Source organism: Bombina bombina, chromosome 3 (assembly GCF_027579735.1).
Source record: "Bombina bombina isolate aBomBom1 chromosome 3, aBomBom1.pri, whole genome shotgun sequence".
Classification (NCBI taxonomy): domain Eukaryota; kingdom Metazoa; phylum Chordata; class Amphibia; order Anura; family Bombinatoridae; genus Bombina; species Bombina bombina.
The window spans coordinates 396192446-396217633 of NC_069501.1; the positions used below are offsets into that span (position 1 = coordinate 396192446).

The 25188-nt window shown below is 40.4% G+C and overlaps 1 protein-coding gene across 1 annotated transcript in view; it reads left to right on the forward strand.

The window, feature by feature from the left end:
- Positions 1 to 25188, forward strand: part of CSDE1 (cold shock domain containing E1) — a 501007-nt gene that overhangs the window by 292012 nt on the left and 183807 nt on the right. Inside the window, exons 12-13 of the mRNA XM_053705299.1 lie at positions 3590 to 3730; positions 4084 to 4248. Of these exons, the coding sequence (XP_053561274.1) occupies positions 3590 to 3730; positions 4084 to 4248 (306 nt within the window). The remainder of the gene's footprint in view (positions 1 to 3589; positions 3731 to 4083; positions 4249 to 25188) is intronic.

The window sequence follows — 25188 nt, forward strand, 5'->3', positions numbered from 1 at the left end:
AGACTGGCAGAGCTTCCAGACGTGCAGTCCTTTGTTGAGGCTCTGATTAGGATCAGACCTGTGTTTAGATCTGGGGCTCCTCCTTTGAGCCTAAATCTTGTTCTTCGGGTTTTGCAACAGGTTCCGTTTGAGCCTCTGCATTCCGTTGACCTTAAATTATCTTGGAAGGTTCTCTTTTTATTGGCTATTGCCTCTGTGCGCAGTGTTTGAGATCTCTGCTTTGCAATGTGAGCCCCCTTATCTGATTTTTCATGCAGATAAGGCAGTTTTACATACTAAATTAGGTTTTCTTCCTAAGGTTGTGTCAGATCGCAACATCAATCAGGAGATTGTGGTTCCTTCCTTGTGTCCTAATCCTTCATCAAAGGAATGCGTCACAATTTGGATATGGTTCGCGTCTTGAAGGTCTATATTCAGGCTACTAAGGAGTTTAGACAATCTTCCTCTGTTTTCTATTCGGGGAAGCGTAAGGGGAAGAAGGCTACTTTGACTTCCCTATCTTTTTGGTTAAGGAGTGTCATCCGCTTAGCTTACGAGACAGCGGGACATTGTCCTCCTGAGAGGATAACTGCTCATTCCACTAGAGCAGTGGCTACCTCCTTGGGCCTTTAAGAACGAGGCCTCTATGGATCAGATTTGTAAGGTGGCTGGTCCTCCTTACATACTTTTTTAAATTTTTACATGTTTGATGTTTTTGCTTCGGTTGAAGCAGCTTTCGGGAGAAAAGTTTTGCAGGCTGTGGTGCCCTTTAGAATAGGGTCCGCCTCTTTTTGTTCCCTCCCGTTATTCATTCAGTGTCCTCTGGAGCTTGGGTATAGTTTTCCCAACAGTAAGGAATGAAGCCGTGGACTCTTCCTATCTTAGGAAGGAAAACGTAATTTATGCTTACCAGATAAATTCCTTTCCTTCTGAATATTGAGTCCACGGCTCCCGTCCGTTTTTTTTTCTCGTCTATGGGCTGTCCCCTATTTTATTCTTCCTGTTTTTTTTCCTTGTTCCCTCCGCAGAATGACTTGGGTAATGAGCAAGTGGGAGGGATACATAAGCCTTTGGCTGGGGTGTCTTTGCCTCCTCCTGGTGGCCAGGTGTTGTATTTCCCAACAGTTAGGAATGAAGTGTTGGACTCTCCCTATCCGGAAGGAAAGGAATTTATCTGGTAAGCATAAATGATGTGGTTTTTTTTCTTATTGCCATCTCTTCTGCTCTGAGTGTTTCGGAACTCTCTGCTTTGCAGTGTGATTCACCTTACCTTGTCTTTCATGCGGATAAGGCGGTTCTTTGTTCTAAATTGGGGTTTCTTCCTAAAGTGGTTTTGGATAGAAATATTAATCAGGAAATTGTTCCTTCTCTCTGTCCCAATCCTTCTTCTCTTAAAGAACGTCTGTTGCACAACTTGGATGTTGTGCATGCTCCAAAATTCTACCTACAAGCAACTAAGGATTTTTGCCAGTCTTTTGCCCTGTTTGTTTGTTTCTTTCTCAGGAAAGCGTAAGGGTCAGAAGGTTACTTCTACTTCTCTTCCCCTCTGGTTGAGAAGTATGATTCGTTTTGCTTATGAGACTTGCTGGACAGCAGCCTCCTGGCAGAATTACAGATCATTCCACTAGGGCTGTCTCCTTGGGCTTTTAAAGATGAAGCTTCTGTGGAACAGTTTTTCAAGGCTGCAACTTGGTCCTCTCTGCATACTTTTTCAAAATTTTACAAATGTGATACTTTTGACTCAGCTGAGGCCTCTTTTGGGAGAAAGGTTCTTCAAGCGGTGGTGCCTTCTGTTAAGGTCTGCCTGTCTTGTTCTCCCTCCCTGTTTATTCTGTGTCCTCTAGCTTGGGTATTGGTTCCCACTAGTAATTGAATGATGTCGTGGACACTCCATATCTTAGGAAAGAAAACAAAATGTATGATTACCTGATAAATTTCTTTCCGGTTATGGAGAGTCCACGACCCCACCCTTTATTAATCCTCAGGCACCTCTACACCTTTGTTCTGCTTTTTCCCTTTCAGTCAAATGACTGGGGATTATGGGTAGGGGAGTGACACTTAACAGCTCTTTGCCTCTTCCTTCTGGCCAGGAGTTATATTCCCACTAGTAATTGAATGACATTGTTGGTTTATACCTGCTCATATCTCTCCAAAAGGACTCTAATGGCCTAGTTTTGGATCTGGGCCAGATAAAGAATGGCGTCAGTTTGGCATCATTGAAAGAAATAGGGCTATTATCACCCTATAGAGGTGCGCTAAAATCACTGAAAGCCTCACAATATAAAAAAAATGTCTGCTGGATCAGTGTTACACTTTCAGCAAAGAAAACTTCAGACAGATTATCAGTGAGATATACTTAACTAGCCATGTCAATCTTTCTACTGTTTGGTAAGACTTCATTGGTGAGTGTAAACAGCTTGAGCCAAGGTATCATTAAAATATACGTGTTAAAATTTTCCTATTATGACTCACTTTAGTAGGTAGCAGTCGCCGAGCTTCATGTGGTGTTTTTTATTTTTCTGTTATGGCTTTTTTTTTTTTTTCATGTGGCTGAAGGAGTTTCAGGCCTGGGTTTCTATATAACGCTTACTTTAAAGGGACACTGAACCCGTTTTTTTTTCTTTTGTGATTCAGAGCATGCAATTTTGAACAACCTTCTAATTTACTCCTATTAATTTTTCTTTGTTCACTTGCTATCTTTATTTAAAAAAGAATGCATCTAATGCTTTTTTTTGTTCAGTACTCTGGACAGCACTTTTTTATTGCTGGATGAATTTATCCACTAATCGGCAAGAACCCAGGTTGTTCACCAAAAATGGGCCGGCATCTAAACTTACATTCTTGCATTTCAAATGAAGATACCAAGAGAATGAAGAAAATGTGATAATAGGAATAAATTAGGAAGTTGCTTAAAATTCCATGCTCTATCTGAATCACAAAAGAAAATATTTGGGTTCAGTGTCCCTTTAAGGACTGTTCTACACTGAGTGCTAGTTGGAAAAATAAGCCATGATATAGAAATTTTGTTTTACACATGCAAGGATATATATGTTTATATATATATATATATATATATATATATATATATATATATATATATATATATATATATATATATATATATATATATATATATACACAGTATATAAGAAATTTTCCTCTGAGATTATACTATATTGCTTCTGTAAAACTTGTGAAAACCTAGACAAAAAAAGTATTTACTGAAAGTTTAAAAATGCATATGTCCGCTTATTCACATGCATTTTTTTTTTTTTTAACTAAATCTTTCACTAGGGTTACAGCAACTGCCATTTTAGCAATTCCTGTGAGTTTAGTAATATTAGATTTTTGCCGAACAGTGCCAACATGTCTAATAGCAGATATTCTAGGTTACACTTTGAAATATTAAAACTGAATACAACATAACCCTTAATTAGTGGATATTAAAATATTCTCCTAAACCAGCACTATCCCTTTATGTACTGGCAGACACCCTGTGTAGTATTTGGCCTTAGTGTTTTGCATGGCCCTACTGCCCATTAACTGACATTGTAAAGTGCATCTACAGAGTCAGATCTTGGTTATTGATACTGCTGTTTCCCTTTCACAGGGTGTGATTGCAGCAATGAGGGATGGGTTTGGTTTTATAAAATGTGTTGATCGGGATGCCCGAATGTTCTTTCACTTCAGTGAAGTCTTGGATGGAAACCAGCTCCACATTTCTGATGAAGTTGAGTTTACTGTTGTCCCTGTGAGTAAAACTCCTCTGTACAAGAGTATGATCCGGTCACAGCTTTTAACCGGTTGCTTAATTTTTAAAATCCCTCTTCCCATCTCCTTACATAAAATAAAACCATTCCCTTGGATGTGATTTAGTGTTAGAGCTCCTCCTTTTTATTTAGTAGAACTGCAGGACCCTTTACCCAGAAAGGAAATCAGATGAACCCTTGCATGCGGACGATTCACTGTTGAGTTTTAGTTGGACGGGTAAATGTCCTAGAATTTTTTATTTTATTTTTTTTCTCTAACCTTAGAAGCCTGACCTTATCTAGCATATATTTTTTTTTTTTCTAGATCTTGAATCCTTTTCTTTTTCTTTTTCAGGATGTTCTATCTGCTCAGAGAAATCATGCCATAAGAATTAAAAAGCTCCCTAAGGGCACAGTCTCATTTCATACTCAGTCAGATCATCGTTTTGTTGGTATTATAGAAAAAGAAGCCATCAGTACCAACACAAAATCAAGCAGTCCCAACAAAGGCAAGGAAAAGGTAATGTTGATTAGGATCTCTCTTTTTGTGCTTCAGCATGTAATAGGATATATATCTGTGTGTGTATATATCTATCTCACTCTCACACACACACTCACACACACACACACACACACACACACAGTACCTTGCCAAATCTTTAGACCATTGGTCAAAAATCGTAATTTGAGCGCCGATATCTTGAATTCTTCTGTCAGTTCTTGGTTTAGTAACAGGATGTTGACCACAAAAGTCCTTCTGTTTTTTGGGTTTAAATCATTCATATAATACATTTTTTTCTCTCTCAATATTCGTTACAGAACTATGTGATACACCTACAATTTCAACATTCAGGCCGACTATTTGACCAACCTTTCTTTAATAACTGTTAAAACATATACATTTGTTCATTTACCACATTTTTTATATTTACAATAAATGATATGTAAATGTGTATTGCAGGTGTTGCCAATATAACATTGAATAGGAAATGGTTACAAAACTTAAAAGAGCAATCAACACTATTAAAAAGAAATAAGAAATTTAATATCAATATTATGTTTTTTGACAATTGGGTCTTATTTGGTAAGGTACTGTATGTATGTAATAACTCATTGTGTAGTTCTTTTAACAAATATAAACAAGTCAGGTGATTTGCTTATCCCAGAAAATCTATACACCGTTTCCAATGCAGCAAAGGATACTGGGTAAGATATGCAAATTAAGTTCACAATGATTTACTTTACTTCAGTCTGCTTTTACGCAAACTCCCTTTACGCCATAGCATAGCTGTATACACAGCTTTTAAGCTTAGCTAGGGTTAGGTAAAGTGATTCAGATCATCTCAGTACAGCTGTTTTGTGGTTTTTGCCACTCATCAGCTGCTAGTTGGTGAATCTCTGCTGTGTGAAGTTTATTTCTGGGCGAAATAAAACAACTTTTTAAATTTAGGGGGAGGTGAAAAATGAGTTTAACCCCTTAACAACACACGTCGTACAGGGAGTGTCTTACACAAACTGGTCTTTAAAGACCAGCGACGTACCCTGTACGACGTTAGGGGTTTCAAGTGGCTGGAAGCAATCCTGATCACTTCCAGCCGCTTTTAAGGTATTGCCGTGATGCCTTGATATTGAGGCATCACTGCACTACCTTTTTATGCACACCGATGCAGAGAGAGCCACTCTGGCCCTCTCTGCATCGGCCAGCGATGGTGCCGATCGTTGGTGGGTGGGAGCCATTGCAGGTGGGCGGCCCATCGCTGGGGAACTTTCTTCCGGCCAGCCGTAGTAAATGCCAGGGGTGCGCGCGGGAGATGAGGGGCGGGTGCACCCGCGATCTAGGGGCATAAAAAAATCCGTGTGGGAGAGAGTGCTGGGAGTGGGTGGCAGAGGAGGGCGGGAATACTTTTAAAAAGTGATCGGGTAGGGTATGGAGGGGGGCAGCTACACTACAGAAAAAGTGAGGGTTTATTAAAAAAAAAAAAAAGTTTTTTATTGCAAAGTGGTCAGTACGCAAAATGGTGGCGAATAGTTAGTGGGGGGAGGGTTTGAGAGCTCTTTGGGGGGGGGGGTTCCTACAAAGCAGAATATGATATATTTTTTTTTTATTTATTATATTTTTTTATTTAAAAATAGTAAAAAAAACAAAAACCCTTTCTCCAACATTGGTGTGTCCGGTCCACGGCGTCATCCTTACTTGTGGGACATCTCCTCCCCAACAGGAAATGGCAGAGAGTCCCAGCAAAGCTGGCCACATAGTCTCCCCTAGGCTCCGCCCACCCCAGTCATTCTCTTTGCCGTTGCACAGGCAACATCTCCACGGAGATGGTTAAGAGTTTTTTGGTGTTTAAATGTAGTTTTTATTCTTCTATCAAGTGTTTGTTATTTTAAAATAGTGCTGGTATGTACTATTTACTCTGAAACAGAAAAGGATGAAGATTTCTGTTTGTGAGAGGAAGATAATTTTAGCAGACAGTAACTAAAATCAATTGCTGTTTCCACATAGGACTGTTGAGATGAAGTAACTTCAGTTGGGGGAAGCAGTTAGCAGACTTTTCTGCTTAAGGTATGACTAGCCATATTTCTAACAAGACCATGTAATGCTGGAAGGCTGTCATTTCCCCTCATGGGGACCGGTAAGCCATTTTCTTAGTCAAACAAACAGAATAAAGGGCTTAATATGGGCTAAAAAACTGGTAGACATTTTTATGGGCTAAATCGATTGCTTTATTTGGGCATTTTATTCATATTTATGCTGACAATTCGCATTTATAAACTTGGGGAACGTTTATTAAACGGCAGGCACTATGTTAGACACCTTTTCCAGTCAGGGGGCCTTCCTAGTTGTAGACTGAGCCTCATTTTCGCGCCATTATTGCGCAGTTGTTTTTTGAGAGCAGGGCATGCAGATGCATGTGTGAGGATCTGAAATTTGCTGGAAAAGCTTCTAGAAGGCGTCAATTGGTATCGTATTCCCCTCTGGGCTTGGTTGGGTCTCAGCAAAGGCTATAGCTGGGACTGTATAGGGGTTAAATTTGTAAACGGCTCCGGTTCCGTTATTTTAAGGGTTAAAGCATTAAGAGTATTGCACACCAAATTTCAGAGCTTTAAGACACAGTGGTGAAATTTTGGTAATTTTTGAACAATTACTTCATACTTTTTCACATATTCAGTAATAAAGTGTTTTCTGTTTAAAATTTAAAGAGACAGTAACGGTTTTGTTTTAAAATATTTTTTGTGCTTTGTTGACAAGTTTAAGCCTGTTTAACATGTCTGTGCCTTCGGATAAGCTATGTTCTATATGTATGAAAGCCAATGTGTCTCCCCATTTAAATTTATGTGATAATTGTGCCATAGCGTCCAAACAAAGTAAGGACAGTACTGCCACAGATAATGAAATTGCCCAAGATAATTCCTCAGATGAGGGGAGTAAACATAGTACATCATCTCCTACTGTGTCTACACCAGTTTTGCCCACACAGGAGGCCCCTAGTACATCTAGTGCGCCAATGCTTATTACCATGCAACAATTAACGGCTGTAATGGATAACTCCATAGCAAATATTTTATCCAAAATGCCTACTTATCAGAGAAAGCGCGATTGCTCTGTTTTAAACACTGAAGAGCAGGAGGGCGCTGATGATAATTGTTCTGACATACCCTCACACCAATCTGAAGGGGTCATGAGGGAGGTTTTGTCAGATGGGGAAATTTCAGATTCAGGAAAAATTTCTCAACAAGCTGAACCTGATGTTGTGACATTTAAATTTAAATTAGAACATCTCCGCGCACTGCTTAAGGAGGTGTTATCTACTCTGGATGATTGTGACAACTTGGTCATTCCAGAGAAATTATGCAAGATGGACAAGTTCCTAGAGGTTCCGGTGCACCCCGATGCTTTTCCTATACCCAAGCGGGTGGCGGACATAGTAAATAAGGAGTGGGATAAGCCCGGCATACCTTTTTGTTCCCCCCCCCCCCCCCCTATATTTAAGAAATTATTTCCTATGGTCGACCCCAGAAAGGACTTATGGCAGACAGTCCCTAAGGTCGAGGGGGCAGTTTCTACTCTAAACAAACGCACTACTATTCCTATCGAAGATAGTTGTGCTTTCAAAGATCCTATGGATAAAAAATTGGAGGGTTTGCTTAAAAAGATTTTTGTACAGCAAGGTTACCTTCTACAACCTATTTCGTGCATTGTTCCTGTCACTACAGCAGCGTGGTTCTGGTTCGAGGAACTAGAAAACTCGCTTAGTAGAGAGACTCCATATGAGGAGGTTATGGACAGAGTTCACGCACTTAAGTTGGCTAACTCTTTTATTTTAGATGCCGCTTTGCAATTAGCTAGATTAGCGGCGAAAAATTCAGGGTTTGCTATCGTGGCGCGCAGAGCGCTTTGGCTAAAGTCTTGGTCAGCGGATGTGTCATCCAAGACAAAATTGCTTAACATCCCTTTCAAAGGTAAAACTTTATTTGGACCAGAATTGAAAGAGATTATTTCAGACATCACTGGGGGAAAGGGCCACGCCCTTCCACAAGATAGGCCTTTCAAGGCCAAAAATAAGTCTAATTTTCGTTCCTTTCGCAATTTCAGGAACGGACCGGCCTCTAATTCTGCATCCTCTAAGCAAGAGGGTAATGCCTCACAACCCAAACCAGCCTGGAAACCGATGCAAGGCTGGAACAAGGGTAAGCAGGCCAAGAAGCCTGCCGCTGCTAACAAAACAGCATGAAGGAGTAGCCCCCGATCCGGGACCGGATCTAGTGGGGGGCAGACTCTCTCTCTCTTTGCTCAGGCTTGGGCAAAAGATGTTCAGGATCCCTGGGCGCTAGAAATAGTTTCTCAGGGTTATCTCCTGGAATTCAGGGAACTACCCCCAAGGGGAAGGTTCCACATGTCTCACTTATCCTCAAACCAAATAAAGAGACAAGCGTTCTTACATTGTGTAGAAGACCTGTTAAAGATGGGAGTGATACACCCAGTTCCAATAAAGGAACAAGGAATGGGATTTTATTCCAATCTGTTCGTAGTTCCCAAAAAAGAGGGAACTTTCAGACCAATTTTGGATTTGAAGATCCTAAACAAATTTCTCAGGGTACCATCGTTCAAGATGGAAACCATTCGAACGATTCTACCCACTATCCAGGAAAGTCAATTTATGACTACCGTGGATCTAAAGGATGCGTACCTACATATTTCTATCCACAAAGAACATCATCAGTTCCTAAGGTTCGCTTTTCTGGACAAGCATTACCAGTTTGTGGCCCTCCCATTCGGGTTAGCCACTGCTCCAAGGATTTTCACAAAGGTGCTAGGGTCCCTTCTAGCGGTTCTAAGACCGAGGGGCATTGCAGTAGTACCTTACTTGGACGACATTCTAATACAAGCGTCGTCCCTGTCAAAAGCAAAGGCTCATACAAACATCGTTCTGGCCTTTCTCAGATCACACGGATGGAAGGTGAACATAGAAAAAAGTTCTCTGTCTCCGTCGACAAGAGTTCCCTTCTTGGGAACAATAATAGATTCCTTAGAAATGAGGATTTTTCTGACAGAGGTCAGAAAGTCAAAATTTCTAAGCTCTTGTCAAGTTCTTCATTCTGTTCCTCGTCCTTCCATAGCGCAGTGCATGGAAGTAGTAGGGTTGATGGTTGCCGCAATGGACATAGTTCCTTTTGCACGAATTCATCTAAGACCATTACAACTGTGCATGCTCAAACAGTGGAATGGGGACTATACAGACTTGTCTCCAATGATTCAAGTAGATCAGAAGACCAGAGATTCACTCCGTTGGTGGCTGACCCTGGACCATCTGTCCCAGGGAATGAGCTTCCGCAGACCAGAGTGGGTCATTGTCACGACCGACGCCAGTCTAGTGGGCTGGGGCGCGGTCTGGGAATCCCTGAAAGCTCAGGGTCTATGGTCTCGGGAAGAGTCTCTTCTCCCGATAAACATTCTGGAACTGAGAGCGATATTCAATGCTCTCAGGGCTTGGCCTCAACTAGCAAAGGCCAGATTCATAAGGTTCCAATCAGACAACATGACGACCGTTGCGTATATCAGTCATCAGGGGGGAACAAGGAGTTCCCTGGCGATGAAAGAAGTGACCAAAAAAATTCAATGGGCGGAGGATCACTCCTGCCACCTGTCTGTGATCCACATCCCAGGTGTGGAAAACTGGGAGGCGGATTTTCTGAGTCGTCAGACATTCCATCCGGGGGAGTGGGAACTCCATCCGGAGATCTTTGCCCAAATAACTCAATTATGGGGCATTCCAGACATGGATCTGATGGCGTCTCGTCAGAACTTCAAGGTTCCTTGCTACGGGTCCAGATCCAGGGATCCCAAGGCGACTCTAGTAGATGCACTAGTAGCACCTTGGACCTTCAACCTAGCTTATGTATTTCCACCGTTTCCTCTCATTCCCAGGCTGGTAGCCAGGATCAATCAGGAGAGGGCCTTGGTGATCTTGATAGCTCCTGCGTGGCCACGCAGGACTTGGTATGCAGACCTGGTGAATGTCATCGGTTCTACCATGGAAGCTACCTTTGAGACAGGACCTTCTTGTTCAGGGTCCATTCGAACATCCAAATCTGGTCTCCCTCCAGCTGACGGCTTGGAGATTGAACGCTTGATTCTATCGAAGCGTGGGTTTTCAGATTCTGTGATAGATACTCTGGTTCAGGCCAGAAAACCGGTAACTAGAAAGATTTACCATAAAATATGGAAAAGATATATCTGTTGGTGTGAATCCAAAGGATTCCCATGGAATAAGATAAAAATTCCTAAGATTCTCTCCTTTCTACAAGAAGGTTTGGAGAAAGGATTATCTGCAAGTTCTCTAAAGGGACAGATCTCTGCTTTATCTGTCTTACTACACAAAAGACTGGCAGCTGTGCCAGAGGTTCAAGCATTTGTTCAGGCTCTGGTTAGGATCAAGCCTGTTTACAGACCTTTGACTCCTCCCTGGAGTCTAAATCTAGTTCTTTCAGTTCTTCAAGGGGTTCCGTTTGAACCTTTACATTCCATAGATATTAAGTTACTATCTTGGAAAGTTTTGTTTTTGGTTGCAATTTCTTCTGCTAGAAGAGTTTCAGAGTTATCTGCTCTGCAGTGTTCTCCGACCCTATCTGGTGTTCCATGCAGATAAGGTGGTTTTGCGTACTAAGCCTGGTTTTCTTCCTAAGGTTGTTTCTAACAAAAATATTAACCAGGAGATAGTTGTACCTTCTTTATGTCCGAATCCAGTTTCAAAGAAGGAACGTTTGTTACACAATTTGGACGTAGTCCGTGCTCTAAAATTCTATTTAGAGGCTACAAAAGATTTCAGACAAACATCTTCCTTGTTTGTTGTTTATTCTGGTAAAAGGAGAGGTCAAAGAGTGACTTCTACCTCTCTTTCCTTTTGGCTTAAAAGCATCATCTGATTGGCTTATGAGACTGCCGGACGGCAGCCTCCTGAAAGAATCACAGCTCACTCCACTAGGGCTGTGGCTTCCACATGGGCCTTCAAGAACGAGGCTTCTGTTGACCAGATATGTAAGGCAGCGACTTGGTCTTCACTGCACACTTTTGCCAAATTTTACAAATTTGATACTTTTGCTTCTTCGGAGGCTATTTTTGGGAGAAAGGTTTTGCAAGCTGTGGTGCCTTCCGTTTAGGTAACCTAATTTGCTCCCTCCCTTCATCCGTGTCCTAAAGCTTTGGTATTGGTTCCCACAAGTAAGGATGACGCCGTGGACCGGACACACCAATGTTGGAGAAAACAGAATTTATGCTTACCTGATAAATTACTTTCTCCAACGGTGTGTCCGGTCCACGGCCCGCCCTGGTTTTTTAATCAGGTCTGATGAATTATTTTCTCTAACTACACTCACCACGGTACCATATGGTTTCTCCTATATATATTTCCTCCTGTCCGTCGGTCGAATGACTGGGGTGGGCGGAGCCTAGGGGGGACTATGTGACCAGCTTTGCTGGGACTCTTTGCCATTTCCTGTTGGGGAGTAGATGTCCCACAAGTAAGGATGACGCCGTGGACCGGACACACCGTTGGAGAAAGTAATTTATCAGGTAAGCATAAATTCTGTTTATTTTAGTACTGGCAGACTTTCTGCCAGTACTTAAGATGGCGGGGACAATTGTGGAGTGGGGGAGGGAAGAGAGCTGTTTGGGAGGGATTAGGGGTTGGGATGTGTCAGGTGGGAGTCTGATCTCTACACTAAAGCTAAAATTAACCCTTCAAGCTCCCTATAAGCTACCTAATTAACCCGTCACTGCTGGGCATAATACAAGTGTGGTGCGCAGCGGCATTTAGCGGCCTAATTACCAAAAAGCAACGCCAAATCCATATATGTCTGCTATTTCTGAACAAAGGGGATCCCAGAGAAGCATTTACAACCATTTGTGCCAAAAAAAACAGAAGGCTGCTGAGCAACAGTTTAAAATCTGGGAAACTTTATTCCAATAAAATAAGAAAGATACGACACACCAAAAAAAGAGGGTTCCAGCTATCTTACATGTTTAGCGCCGTGAGTCAGCATCTATGAGTAAGCGCTTCACGGCGCGAAACATGTAAGATAGCTGGAACCCTCTTTTTTTTTTTGTGTCGTATCTTTCTTATTTTATTGGTATAAAGTATCCCAGATTTTCAACTGTTGCTCAGCAGCCTTCTGTTTTGTTTTTTTGCTGAGTATAAGCGGTAGTCCACCGCTTTTAGTTGGCTCCACACACCCCTCTACCAGGTTTGGTATGTTCCTAATATCCGCTCACTGTATGCAGAAGTTCTCTGTAGCGGCACCTTTCCTTTCTCTCGCCATAATTGCACAAGCTGTTTGTAAATAATTTAAGTGAGAAACCTAAAGTTTGTGAAAAAGCGATTGATATTTTTTTTTTTATTTGATCGCATTTGACGGTGAAATGGTGGCATGAAATATACCAAAATGGGCCTAGATCAATACTTTTGGTTGTCTAATATATATATATATATATATATATATATATATATATATATATATATATATATATATATATATATATATATATATATATAATTTTTTGTAGGCATAGAACATATCACCAAAGGTATTAGAGGAGGAGATAGGGTAGGGAGGCTTCAGAGAAAAGAGGCATATTGGATATTTACCCTACAGACCAAATTTCCCAAGGGTATCAATAAGAGACATGACCTGGATCTATTTATTGACTAGGCCTTGTTAATGCCTTATAACCATAGGGCCTTTCCCAGTTGTGAGTCTCATTTGCCATCTGTCATTCTCGCCCCCCTTTTCTCTTCTCCCCTCCCTACAATCTTTGGCCCTAGGTGCTACTGTTTCATCCATACTATTTAATTTTTAGTGCTTATCTATCATTTTTCTACATTTAGTCCTTTATTTCTTCATTCTGCATTCAGTCCTTAATTTGTTTTTTTTATATTTTATTTTTATACTTATTTTTATTCTTATTTTTGTTTTTATTTTTATTTCTATATATTTATAGCTTCCTAAATTCTCTTTATCAGTCACTATATATATATATATATATATATATATATATATGTATATGTGTGTGTGTATGTGTATATATATATATATATATATATATATATATATATATATGTGTGTGTGTGTGTGTGTGTGTGTATGTGTGTATATATATATATATATATATATATATATATATATATATATATATATATATATATATATATATATATATAGTCTTATCCACTTTTTTATTCTTGCATACTCTTATTTTTAATGTATTTCTTTCATACGCACACATATTCTCACTTTCAATCTATACCTAAAATCTGGTTATAATCTAGCCATTAGGCATATTTTTAGATTGTGCTGGCACCCACTTACTGATAGGTATTATTTACTCCCTGTGGTCTGGACATAATTCACCAGGTATTCACTTCATATACGCTAAATACTCCAGTCCCCTTGGGGGTGCATTATGTACACCCTTTATTTCCTCCTATCAGAAGCCTGCCCCATCTCCAAGTATGTGAAATATACAAGTTTATGATTATTTTTTAATATTTTTTAATTTTTTTTTCTTAGTACTTTCCCTTTCTTCCACATTTCTGTTTTGTGATATTTGGTTCCCTACTTATCCACTTCCCCTAGAGTCTTTAGTAAAAGCTCCTAGACTCTAGTCAAATAATGTAGAGTCCCTTATGTGCTTTATTATAATTTAGTTATAATTCAGTTCTGTTAATTTAACTCAATGTTTTTAGGTTTCACAATGACTAACATTTTTTCTATTCACGAACAGAAATTTTAGAATTTATATGTTTTCTAGCATAGTTTTGTAGTGGTTTTTAAAGAATATTATATTTTTAAAGAATATAATTAAATAAATGTATTGACTTAGGAATGTTGATAAAAATAGAAATAATAAACCTTTTTACACACATCACCTTCCAACAACACTGTTCACTATTTAGGTTACATTCATCACTTATCCCCCCCATTCTGAATGAAGAATACTTTGCCAATAGCTTTGCAGGTTTACCCCAAAAAAGTATGATCCCTCTATTCCCTTCTCCTATACTTACAACAACAAGTTTACCACTGATTGTATGTCACTATTTTTTGTATGTGTGCACATCATGATTTCACTTACACGTTGTTTTTATTTATCACACTCACTCAAGCATCTAAGAGATTAGCACCGCCCATCCTTTTGTACTATTGGCTATTGTTCCCTATTTAACCTCACCACAGGTAACACTAATTGATTTTTGATGAAGCGCATGTAAGCATGCGCGAAATGCGTCAGATCTAGCACCTCTTACACACCTGTGTTAGTGCTACCCACCTTGTGTATTGAATAAACCACTCGGCATTTAAGATATATATATATATATATATATATATATATATATATATATATATATATACATACATACATACATACATACATACATACATACATACATACATACATACATACATACATACATACATACATACATATATATGTGGCCCTCGATTTACGCCGGTTCAATTTGCACCGTTTCAGAATAACCTTTTTTTCCCAGTTATGTGCACTAATTAAAATAGCCAGTAGGTGGAGCTGTCCGCTTGTTTTGCAGCAAAGTTATGTAACTTATCAGCCTGAAATTGCTCCTCCCTCGCTAAGTACACAGATCAGACCAGACTTATCGAGCCACAGTTTTAGCAGGCACTTCCCTATTCTCTTCCTGTCCAGCTGCTTGAGGTGAGGGCTCCTAACTGCCTATTAATCACTGCAGATTGGAATGCATAGAATAGGTGCAGACCCAATATTATCTAACATCCTTACAATGCAGAGAACCAATTGCAAAAAAATGCAAGTAAATAACGTTTTTGTTTATTAAACTTAGTTTGATGATGATGCATTCTGTTGTGTGATTATTTAATTAGGTGCTATTAGCAAATGCTTTTGTTCATTAAACTTAGTTTGATGATGATACAATCTATATTATTAGGGTTATAATACTGTTTAGCATTTAAAGTCTTAATTTCAAAGCTTTAAAAATAATATATTAGGTGTTACTTATGACAATTTTGAGAGGGGCCTGGAACCTACCTCACTTCCCATTGACTTACATTATAAACTGGGTTTCAATTTACAACGGTTTCAATTTACAACCATTCCTCCTGGAACCTAACCCCGGCATAAACTGAGGGCTACCTGTATATATGTGTGTATATATGTGTGTGTATATATATATATATATATATATATATATATATATATATATATATATATATATATATATATATATATATATAAAAACAACCGCGCTATCCAATATACTATTTGAATAATTTATGTATATATATATATATATACAAATTAAGTATAAAAGTCCACTAGATATAAAATCTAAAAAAGGGGGCAGCAAAAAAAATTCTGCGTAGACTCCCAAGTTGTCTTCGCGATGAATATATGAAAGCGTATGTGACTGTGCCTCTCTTAGGTGGACTTTATATTGTTGAGAAAAGTGTGTGGGGTCACGACTCCCCTATCCCAAAACACTTCCAAGGACCTCAATCACTATGAGGTAAGTGGTCACCAAGAGTAGCTGACATCCGTAACTGGCTGTGATATCCAAGTTCTCCAAATAGTCAGTCAGGAATACCCGGGTAATCGATCAGCTGTGTTGTACACTGAAGTAGAAATGCAGATCCCCAACTGTATATCTTGGCTCAGATAAGACAACAATTACATGTGAATGGAAAAAACAAATGCCCAAAAGATAGTGAAGTACGTTTTTATTATAAATAATTTCACATAAAAGCACACGATTGCTATCCCACTCAGAATGTAAACCCTCAGTCATAATGACGTAAGGTATGAGCATAGAACCACAAATTCATACAGTGAATACCGGATCGCAAATAGCACCTCAGAGTCTCTGTAAGATCAGTAATGTCCGCACAGTGTCCCTGACGCATTTCAAAGTTGCCTTCTTCCTCAGAGGGATAGAAGTACTTACCTCATATTGATTGAGTGTTTACATTGTGAGTGGGATAGCAATCGTGTGCTTTTATGTGAAATTATTTATAATAAAATGTACTTCACTATTTTTTGGGCATTTGTTTTTTCCATTGACATGTAATTGGAGTCTTATCTGAGACAAGATATACAGTGGGAGATCTGCATTTCTACTTCAGTGTACAACACAGCTGATCGATTACCTGGGTATTCCTGACTATTTGGAGAACTTGGATATCGCAGCCAGTTACGGATGTCAGCTATTCTTGGTGACCACTTACCTCATAGTGATTGAGGTCCTTGGAAGTAAGTGTTTTGGGATAGACCCCACACACTTTTCTCAACAATATAAAGTCTACCTAAGAGAGGCGCAGTCACATACACTTTATATATATATATATATATATATATATATATATATATATATATATATATATATATATATATATATATATATTCAGGTATTCCTGACAGATATCAGTTTTCCAATGTAACTATCGCTAATTTTGAAGAAAAAAAAATGGTTTGGAAATAGCAAAGTGCTACTTGTATTTATTGCCCTATAACTTGCAAAGAACATGTAAACATTAAGTATTTCTAAACTCAGGACAAAATTTAGAAACTCTTTAGCATGGGTGCTTTTTGATGGTTGTAGATGTGCAACAGATTTCAGGGGTCAAAGTTAGAATAAGTTTTTGTGTTTTTCCATTTTTTTTCCATTTTTTTTCCCAGCATATTTTATACAAATTTTTATGGTAAATTATAAGATATGATGAAAATAATGGTATCTTTAGAAAGTCCATTTAATGGTCAGAAAAACGGTATATAATATGTGTGGGTACAGTAAATGAAGTAAGGAAAATTACAGCTAAACACAAACACTGCAGAAATATAAAAATAGCCCTGGTTTTTAAGGGAAAGAAAGAAAATGGCCTTGTCCTTAAGGGGTTAAAATCTAATGAAAATAACTCATTGTGTAGATCATTTAACCAAGTCTGGAGACTTGCTTTTCCAAGGAAACCTCTGGTTACACAGTTTCCAATGCAGCAAAGGATTTTGCAAAGATAGGCAAATGAGGTTCACAATGACTCACTTTTTTACTTCAGTCTGCCCATAAATCAACTAAATCCAGCAGTGATAAACCTACTCCCAGCTGATGAGTGGCAAAAACCACAAAACCGCTGTCCTGGGATGTGTGTATGTATATATTTGTTCAGCTGTGTGTGTATATACCGGTCAAAATAAAATATGTATATATGTACACATCCCGGGACAGCTGTTTCATGGTTTTAGCCACTCATCAGCTGGGATGGGAGTAGGTTTGTCACTGCTGATTGAATTTGATTTCTGGGCAGACTGAAGTAAAAAAGTGAGTCATTGTGAACCTCATTTGCATATCTTTGCAGATTCCTTTGCTGGTTTGGAAACCCAGAGGTTTCCTTGGAAAAGCAAATCTCCAGACTTTAGATTGGTTAAATGATCTACACAATGAGTTATTTTCATTATATTTTGTGTTTAGTGGAGGATTTTAAACTCATTTTTCACCTCCCCATAATTTAAAAGATGTATTTTGCACAGAAATAAACTTCACACAGCAGCGATTCACCTACTCCCAGCTGATAAGTGGCAAAAACCATGAAACTGCTTCCTGAGATGTGTGTGTGTGTATGTATATTTCCTAAGTTATGGTGAGTCCACAGAATAATCAATTACTAGTGGGAATATCACTCCTGGCCAGCAGGAGGCGGCAAAGAGCACGACAGCAAAGCTTCTATATATGTCACTTCCCTTACCCATAACCCCCAGTCATTCTCTTTGCCTCTCGTGCAAGGAGGAGGTGAAGTGTTTGGTGTCTGAAGAAAATGGATTTATTTCACTTCAATCAAGATTTTGCTATTTTGAGTAGGATTGCTCTGATTTTCACTCTCAAGATTGGGTCTAGCCGTACTCAACGTTGATCTCTTCAGTAGGGCAGTGGTGGCTTTTAAGCAGTTGGGAAAATGCAGCATAGCACACTTTTTATAAGTTCCTAACAGGTTGCTGCCCTGGTATAGAAAACCTGAGTAGGTTTACTCTGTCTTTTTTCCCCACAGGTCTCTGTAAGGAGTGGCATCCTCCCATACTTTGTGAGGTCGTCTGACTGCCGGACGACTGGAATGCAGGTAAGTGCCCTCTTTGTCTTCTGGGGCTAGGAGGCGGGCACTGAAAGGGTTAAGGATCCTTTGCAGTTAAGGGAACAATATATCCTTTGGTAGGATATTAAAGGCAGTGGCAGGCACTTTATTGCTGTTACTTTGGAGACTTAGGAGTTAATTCCCTTCAACATGGGAGGGTTAACTCTAATTGGGGGCTCAGAGTTCCATGGTTAACCTTTTATTTTCTGTGGGCAAGAAATAGAGTTAGAAAATCTCTGTTTTTGCATGTTTACACAGCTTTTTTGAGGTGGGACATGTTAGGAGAGCGCTACTTTTATTAGTGGCGTTCTTTATTCAGTGCCGTGTGTTCCTAGAGAAGCGCAACGCTGCGTGGTTTACTTAAATTGAAGAGACGATTTATGTTCTATTCATGCGCTGCCGTTTTTTTTCATGTTAGCCATATAGAAGGCTGACCCCGCCTCCTTCTCTCCGTTTTGTTAGGCTGTTTTTAACTACATGTGTTTGAGAGGAAGTTTTCTAACAGAGCTTAGTAGTTAGTGTTGGTTGTGAAGCCCCATGTAAATTACTGAAAGGCACGCTTCTTCTCTTAGCCGACTTGGTTTCCCGCGCTCTTCTTTACCCCAAGGCGGATAAGCGCCATTTTAGGCTTTTCATGAGCAGATCATGTGATCACGCCCCTTTTTAACTCTTCGGCTTGATTGGAGTGTTTTTTGTATGCTTCTATATGTTGAGCTTCTGCTTATGGATATTGCACTCGATTGTGTGTACATTGTTTGCCTTTAATAACGTTCATGTATTCCTTCTGTGTGTTGTTCCTTTACTCTAGAAGGGTTTATATATTATGTTTTTTGTAACGTTTTCCCGATGAAACTTTCATTGAATTCCTTCTGTGTATTGTACTTTTGCCCTGGAAGGATTTTTAATTGAGCCATTATGTCTCCCATGATGAGGCTGTTTAGGCAATGCCACAGCTCTCACCTTTATTGTCCCATGCCTTAATCGTATCAGATGCAGTGCTCTGCGGTTCTTCCAATTCTCCTGAGGGAGGATAGTTGCTGGCAGATTTTACAGCTTGGGTATCCTCGGCGGTATCTGCAGCTTTTTTCTGTTTTTCTTTCCTACTGGGGAATTGCAAGAGGACATTTTATTGATTCAGATAGAAGGTTCTGCTACACAGGCTGTTCCCTCTCAAGTCTGGCGAGGGATTCGCTGGTAGTTTCGGAGGGTGAAATTTCAGATTTGGACAGTATAATTCCTTCATTTGATGCTGAAGTTATCTTCAGATGTATACTTGCACACCTCGTGTACTTTATAGGAGGTTTTAGCTACTTGGTCGACATTGATATTTCTGTCGTCAACTCTAGGAAGTTTTTGTAAACTTGTTCTTTTCTATGATGTTACTTCCTTTGAGGAAAGGATGTGCTATGGATATTTGCACTGGTGCAGGAGAAGCTAGGGATACTTTTCTCCCTGTCTCTTGACCTTTATACAATTTTCCTGTTGCTGACTCCATTAAAATGCACAGTACCCTAAGTAGAAGGGAGGATCCCTATGAAGGGTAGCTGCTCTTTTACGGGTCCATGGATATAGAAGCTGGAGGTTTTTTCTTTTAGAGCAATGCCTTTTCTTATTAGACTTGCTGTCCTAGCCCGGTGGGCAGTGCAGCTGTTCAGCTGAGAAGCCTACTTGTGGCTTAGTGGTACAGTGTAGGCTTTATAGTTCTGCAGTGGCAGATTCAATTTTTTTTCCTCCAAATCCACGCTTCTGGCGTTTCCTTTTTAAGGATGAGTCCTTGTTTGCACTTGGTCTGACGGATAACCGGTGAGGTAGCTCAGTTGGTATATGCCCTGACTACAAAAAAAGCCTGTTTAAAAAATCCAAGGTCACAGGTTCAAATCCCGGCAGTGCCGACTCAGCCCTTCATCCTTCCGAGGTCGTACCATTAAATTGGGTAATAACTATTACTATAAAAAATATTATCCTCTGTCTTGCAGGTGAAAAGAGTTTTCTATCACTTGTCAAGAGGGTAAGACTAAAGGAAGGTTTTCCTTTTTCCTCTTTCGTCAGGGGTCATGTCTTTTAGACAGTCTCAGAATTTCTTTGAGGCAGATTTCTCTTCTAGAGTATCTGCAATCCAGGTACGATGAGAAACCTTCCTTGAACAGGGTTCAGAACGTTCTTCTCTGGGTCTGTTCATAAGAACATAGACCAGAGGGACATGTGTTTATTGTTCCCATGTTTTAGGATCTTCTCTAGCTTATGTGTTCATCAGCCGAGAAGGACTTTTAGTTCCTGGGGTAGTACAAGGTGCTTTCTGGACTATAGATGGTTCAGTTGTCATCCTTCCCTCAAACTATTTATTCTTCAAGAGATTTTGTCCAATCTTCTTTCCCATGAATGGGAAATTAATCTGGAGAAGTGTTCCCTTATTCTTTTTCCTCTCTCTCTGCAGTCTAATGTCCAGCCAACAACAAGCTCTAGTTGTCCGGTAGATGGCTTAGTCCTTTACAACCAGTAGGTTGGGAGTTCGGATCTAACTGCAGCTGAATTTCCTTCTCTTTTAAGTGATTCGATATAGGAGGGAATTGGTCTTATGGTTTCCATGGACATCATTCCTTTGACTATTTTCCATCAAATAGAGAACATTCTGATCCGTCTCAAAGGATAGATAGATCAGTCTTCAAGAGTCTCTCTACCGTAGTATTTTTCAAGAATATCTATCTCAGGGCGCATGCTTCTGCAGACTTTCCTGGGTGATGTGTCCATGGATGCCAACCTGCTAGGCTGGTATGCTGTCTGGGTCTTGTTAAGATTATGGACTCGGAAGTGTCTGCTCTTCTTTGACATCTGGAGTAGAGAGCGATTTTCAATGCTCTGATAGCTTGGCCTCCTGGCCTCAGTCGTTCTTAGCTTGTTTCCAGTCGGACAATATCACCTCAATGGTTTATATCAACCAACTATGAGTAACTAGGGATTCCTTAGCCATATAGAAGGTTATTTGGATTGTTCAGTGGGTGGAAGCCCTCTTTCCAGGGGTGGACATTTGGGAATCGGGGTTCTGAACAGACAGATGTTTCTTCCCGGGGAGTGGGTTCTCCTTCCGGAGGTGTTATCTAGGTAAATCCTCAGATGGGGGGTCCGGAGTTGGCCTCTGAGGGCTTTTCAGCAGATCGCCAAGTTTCCAAGGTACGGTACATGGTCAAGTGATCCACTGACCGACCTGATAGATGTTCTGGCTTTTCTTCTATAAGGTACGACGAGTCCACGGATTCATCCTTTACTTGTGGGATATTATCCTCCTGCTAACAGGAAGTGGCAAAGAGCACCACAGCAGAGCTGTATATATATATATATATATATATATATATATATATATTTCCTCCCTTAGCTCCACCCCCCAGCCATTCTCTTTGCCTACTCTAAGTACTAGGAAGGGTAAAGTGAAAGAGGTGATAAAATATTAGTTTTTAATTTCTTCAAGCAAGATTTTTTTTTGTTTTAAATGGTACCGGTGTGTACTATTTACTCTAAGGCAGCAGATGGATGAAGACTTCTGCCTGGAGGAGGATGATCTTAGCATTTGTAACCAAGATCCAGTTTTGTTCCCACAGAGGCTGAGGGGTACAAGAAACTTCAGTGTGAGGAACTTTTTCATGCTATATAGCAGTGAGGTATGTTCAGTCATTTTTTCTGGAGAGACACTGTTTAAGAAAGGCTGACAGTATCCCCATGAGGGTACGGGTAAGCAGTAATCCTAAGAGCTATAGAAAGGCATTACTAAGCTTGCATAAGGGGCTAATTGTTGACACTGAGTTTTGTATGTTTGTGGGCAAACCTTTTATGAACTGGGAGTGCTGTTAACGTTTTGTGGGCAATAACATTTTTTGGGCCACTTTATTGAGGGTACACTTGGCTTATTTTTTGGGTCTCAGAACCCACATGGCTAGTTTAAAACCGCTCTGGTGCGGTTCTTTGCAGCTGTAGAGATCTCGAGTGAGATTGGCGGGGCCTTTTTTCGCGCCTCAGATGCGCAGTTGTTTTCACTCGGCAAGCAGCAACCTTCAACTCCTGAGGGCCCTTGTGGATGTTTTGGGCCAAATCGAAGCTTTAACCCCATATTTACTATCCCTGAGGGCAGGTAGGCGCCACAGCAGGGCTGTGGCAAGGTGCTGGGGGTGTTTTTTCTGGATTTAGGCCTAATTTCAATCCGGTTTGCACATTAAAGGGTTAAACGTTAAATTTCCTTGTGGGGCAAACTTAACTACACATTGAGTCTGCTTGCAAAAATGTGGTGCATTTTAAAGCAGTTTTGCATAATGTGTATGCTTTTTTTTCTCTTAAAGGCGCAGTACCGTTTTTTAAGATTATTTTTTTCACTAAAGTGTTTTAATGCTTGTTTGTAGCCATTACTAGCCTGTTCAACATGTCTGACATGTGTCCCTCATGCACTGAAAGGTCAATAAATTGCAAAGAACATATTTTAGCTACTAAAAGTATGTCGCAGGATGATTCTCAGTCAGAAGGGAGTCGGGTTATGCCATCTAATTCTCCCCAAGTGTCACAACCATTAATGCCCGCACAAGCGACGCCAAGTACTTCTAGTGCGTCTAATTATTTCACCTTGCAAGATATGGCCGCAGTTATGAATACTACCCTCACAGAGGTTTTATCTAAGCTGCCTGGGTTGCAGGGGAAGCGCAGTAGGTCTGGTGTGAGAACAAATGCTGAGCCCTCTGACGCTTTATTAGCCATATTCGATGTACCCTCACAATGTTCTGAGTTGGGGGTGAGGGATTTGCTGTCTGAGGGAGAGATTTCTGATTCAGGAAAGATGTTCCCTCGGACAGACTCAGATATGACGGCTTTTAAATTTAAACTAGAACACCTCCGCTTATTGCTCAGGGAGGTTTTAGCGACTCTGGATGATTGTGACCCTATTGTAGTCCCAGAGAAATTGTGTAAAATGGACAGATTTCTAGAGGTTCCTGATTACACTGATGTTTTTCCGGTCCCTAAGAGGATTTCGGACATTGTTACTAAGGAGTGGGGGATAGACCAGGTATTCCGTTCGCTCCCCCTCCTACTTTTAAGAAAATGTTTCCCATATCAGACACCATGGGGGACTCGTGGCAGACGGTCCCTAAGGTTGAGGGAGCTATTTCTACCCTGGCTTAAGCATACAATTATACCTATTGAGGACAGTTGTGCTTTCAAAGATCCTATGGATAAAAAATTAGAGGGTCTCCTAAAGAAAATATTTGTTCATCAGGGTTTTCTTCTCCAACCTATAGCGTGCATTGTTCCTGTAACTACTGCAGCTGCTTTTTGATTCAAGGCTCTGGAGGAGGCTCTTCAGGTTGAGACCCCATTAGATGATATTCTGGATAGAATTAGGGCTCTCAAGCTAGCTAATTCTTTCATTACAGGTGCCACTTTTCAACTGGCTAAATTAGCGGCAAAGAATTCAGATTTTGCCTTTTTAGCGCGTAGAGCGTTATGGCTTAAGTCCTGGTCTGCTGATGTGTCATCAAAATCTAAGCTTTTAGCCATCCCTTTCAAGGGTAAGACCCTATTCGGACCTGAACTGAAAGAGATCATTTCAGACATCACTGGAGGGAAAGTCCATGCCCTTCCTCAGGATAGGACAAATAAGATGAGGACCAAACAAAATAATTTTTGTTCCTTTTGAAACTTCAAAGGTGTTACCTCTACCTCTTCCCCTGCTGCAAAGCAAGAGGGGAATTTTGCTCAATCCAAGTCAGTCTGGAGACCTAACCAGGCTTGGAACAAGGGTTAACAGGCCAAGAAGCCCGCTTCTGCCACCAAGACAGCATGAAGGGGTAGCCCCCGATCCGGGACCGGATCTAGTAGGGGGCAGACTTTTTCTCTTTGCTCAGGCTTGGGCAAGAGACGTTCAGGACTCCTGGGCTTTAGAAATCGTAACCCAGGGGTATCTTCTAGATTTCAAAGATTCTCCTCCAAGGGAGAGATTCCATCTTTCTCAATTGTCTGTAAACCAGACAAAAAGAGAGGCGTTCTTATGCTGTGTAGAAGACCTATATACCATGGGAGTGATCTGCCCAGTTCCGAAAACAGAACAGGGGCAGGGGTTCTACTACAATCTGTGGTTCCCAAAAAAGAGGGAACCTTCAGACCAATTTTAGATCTCAAGATCCTAAACCAATTCCTCAGTCCCATCCTTCAAGATGGAGACCATTTGGACTATTTTACCAATGATCCAGGAGGGTCAATATATGACCGCCGTGGACTTAAAGGATACGTATCTACACATCCCTATCCACAAAGATCACCAGTTCCTCAGGTTTGCCTTTCTGGACAAGCATTACCAGTTTGTGGCTCTTCCCTTCGGGTTGGCCACAGCTCCCAAAATTTTCACAAAGGTGCTAGGGTCCCTTCTGGCGGTTCTAAGGCCGCGGGGCATAGCTGTGGCGCCTTATCTGGATGATATCTTAATTCAGGCGTCGACTTACCAACTAGCCAAGTCTCACACGGACATCGTGTTGGCTTTTCTAAGATCTCACGGGTGGAAGGTGAACGTAAAAAAGAGTTCACTTAGCCCTCTCACAAGAGTTCTATTCCTGGGAACTCTGATAGACTCGGTGGACATGAAAATTTTTCTGACGGAGGTCAGGAAATCAAAGATTTTAGCCATCTGCCGAGCTCTTCATTCCATTCCTCGGCCGTCAGTGGCTCAGTGTATGGAGGTAATCGGACTAATGGTAGCGGCAATGGACATAGTTCCGTTTGCTTGCTTGCATCTCAGACCACTGCAACTTTGCATGCTCAAACAGTG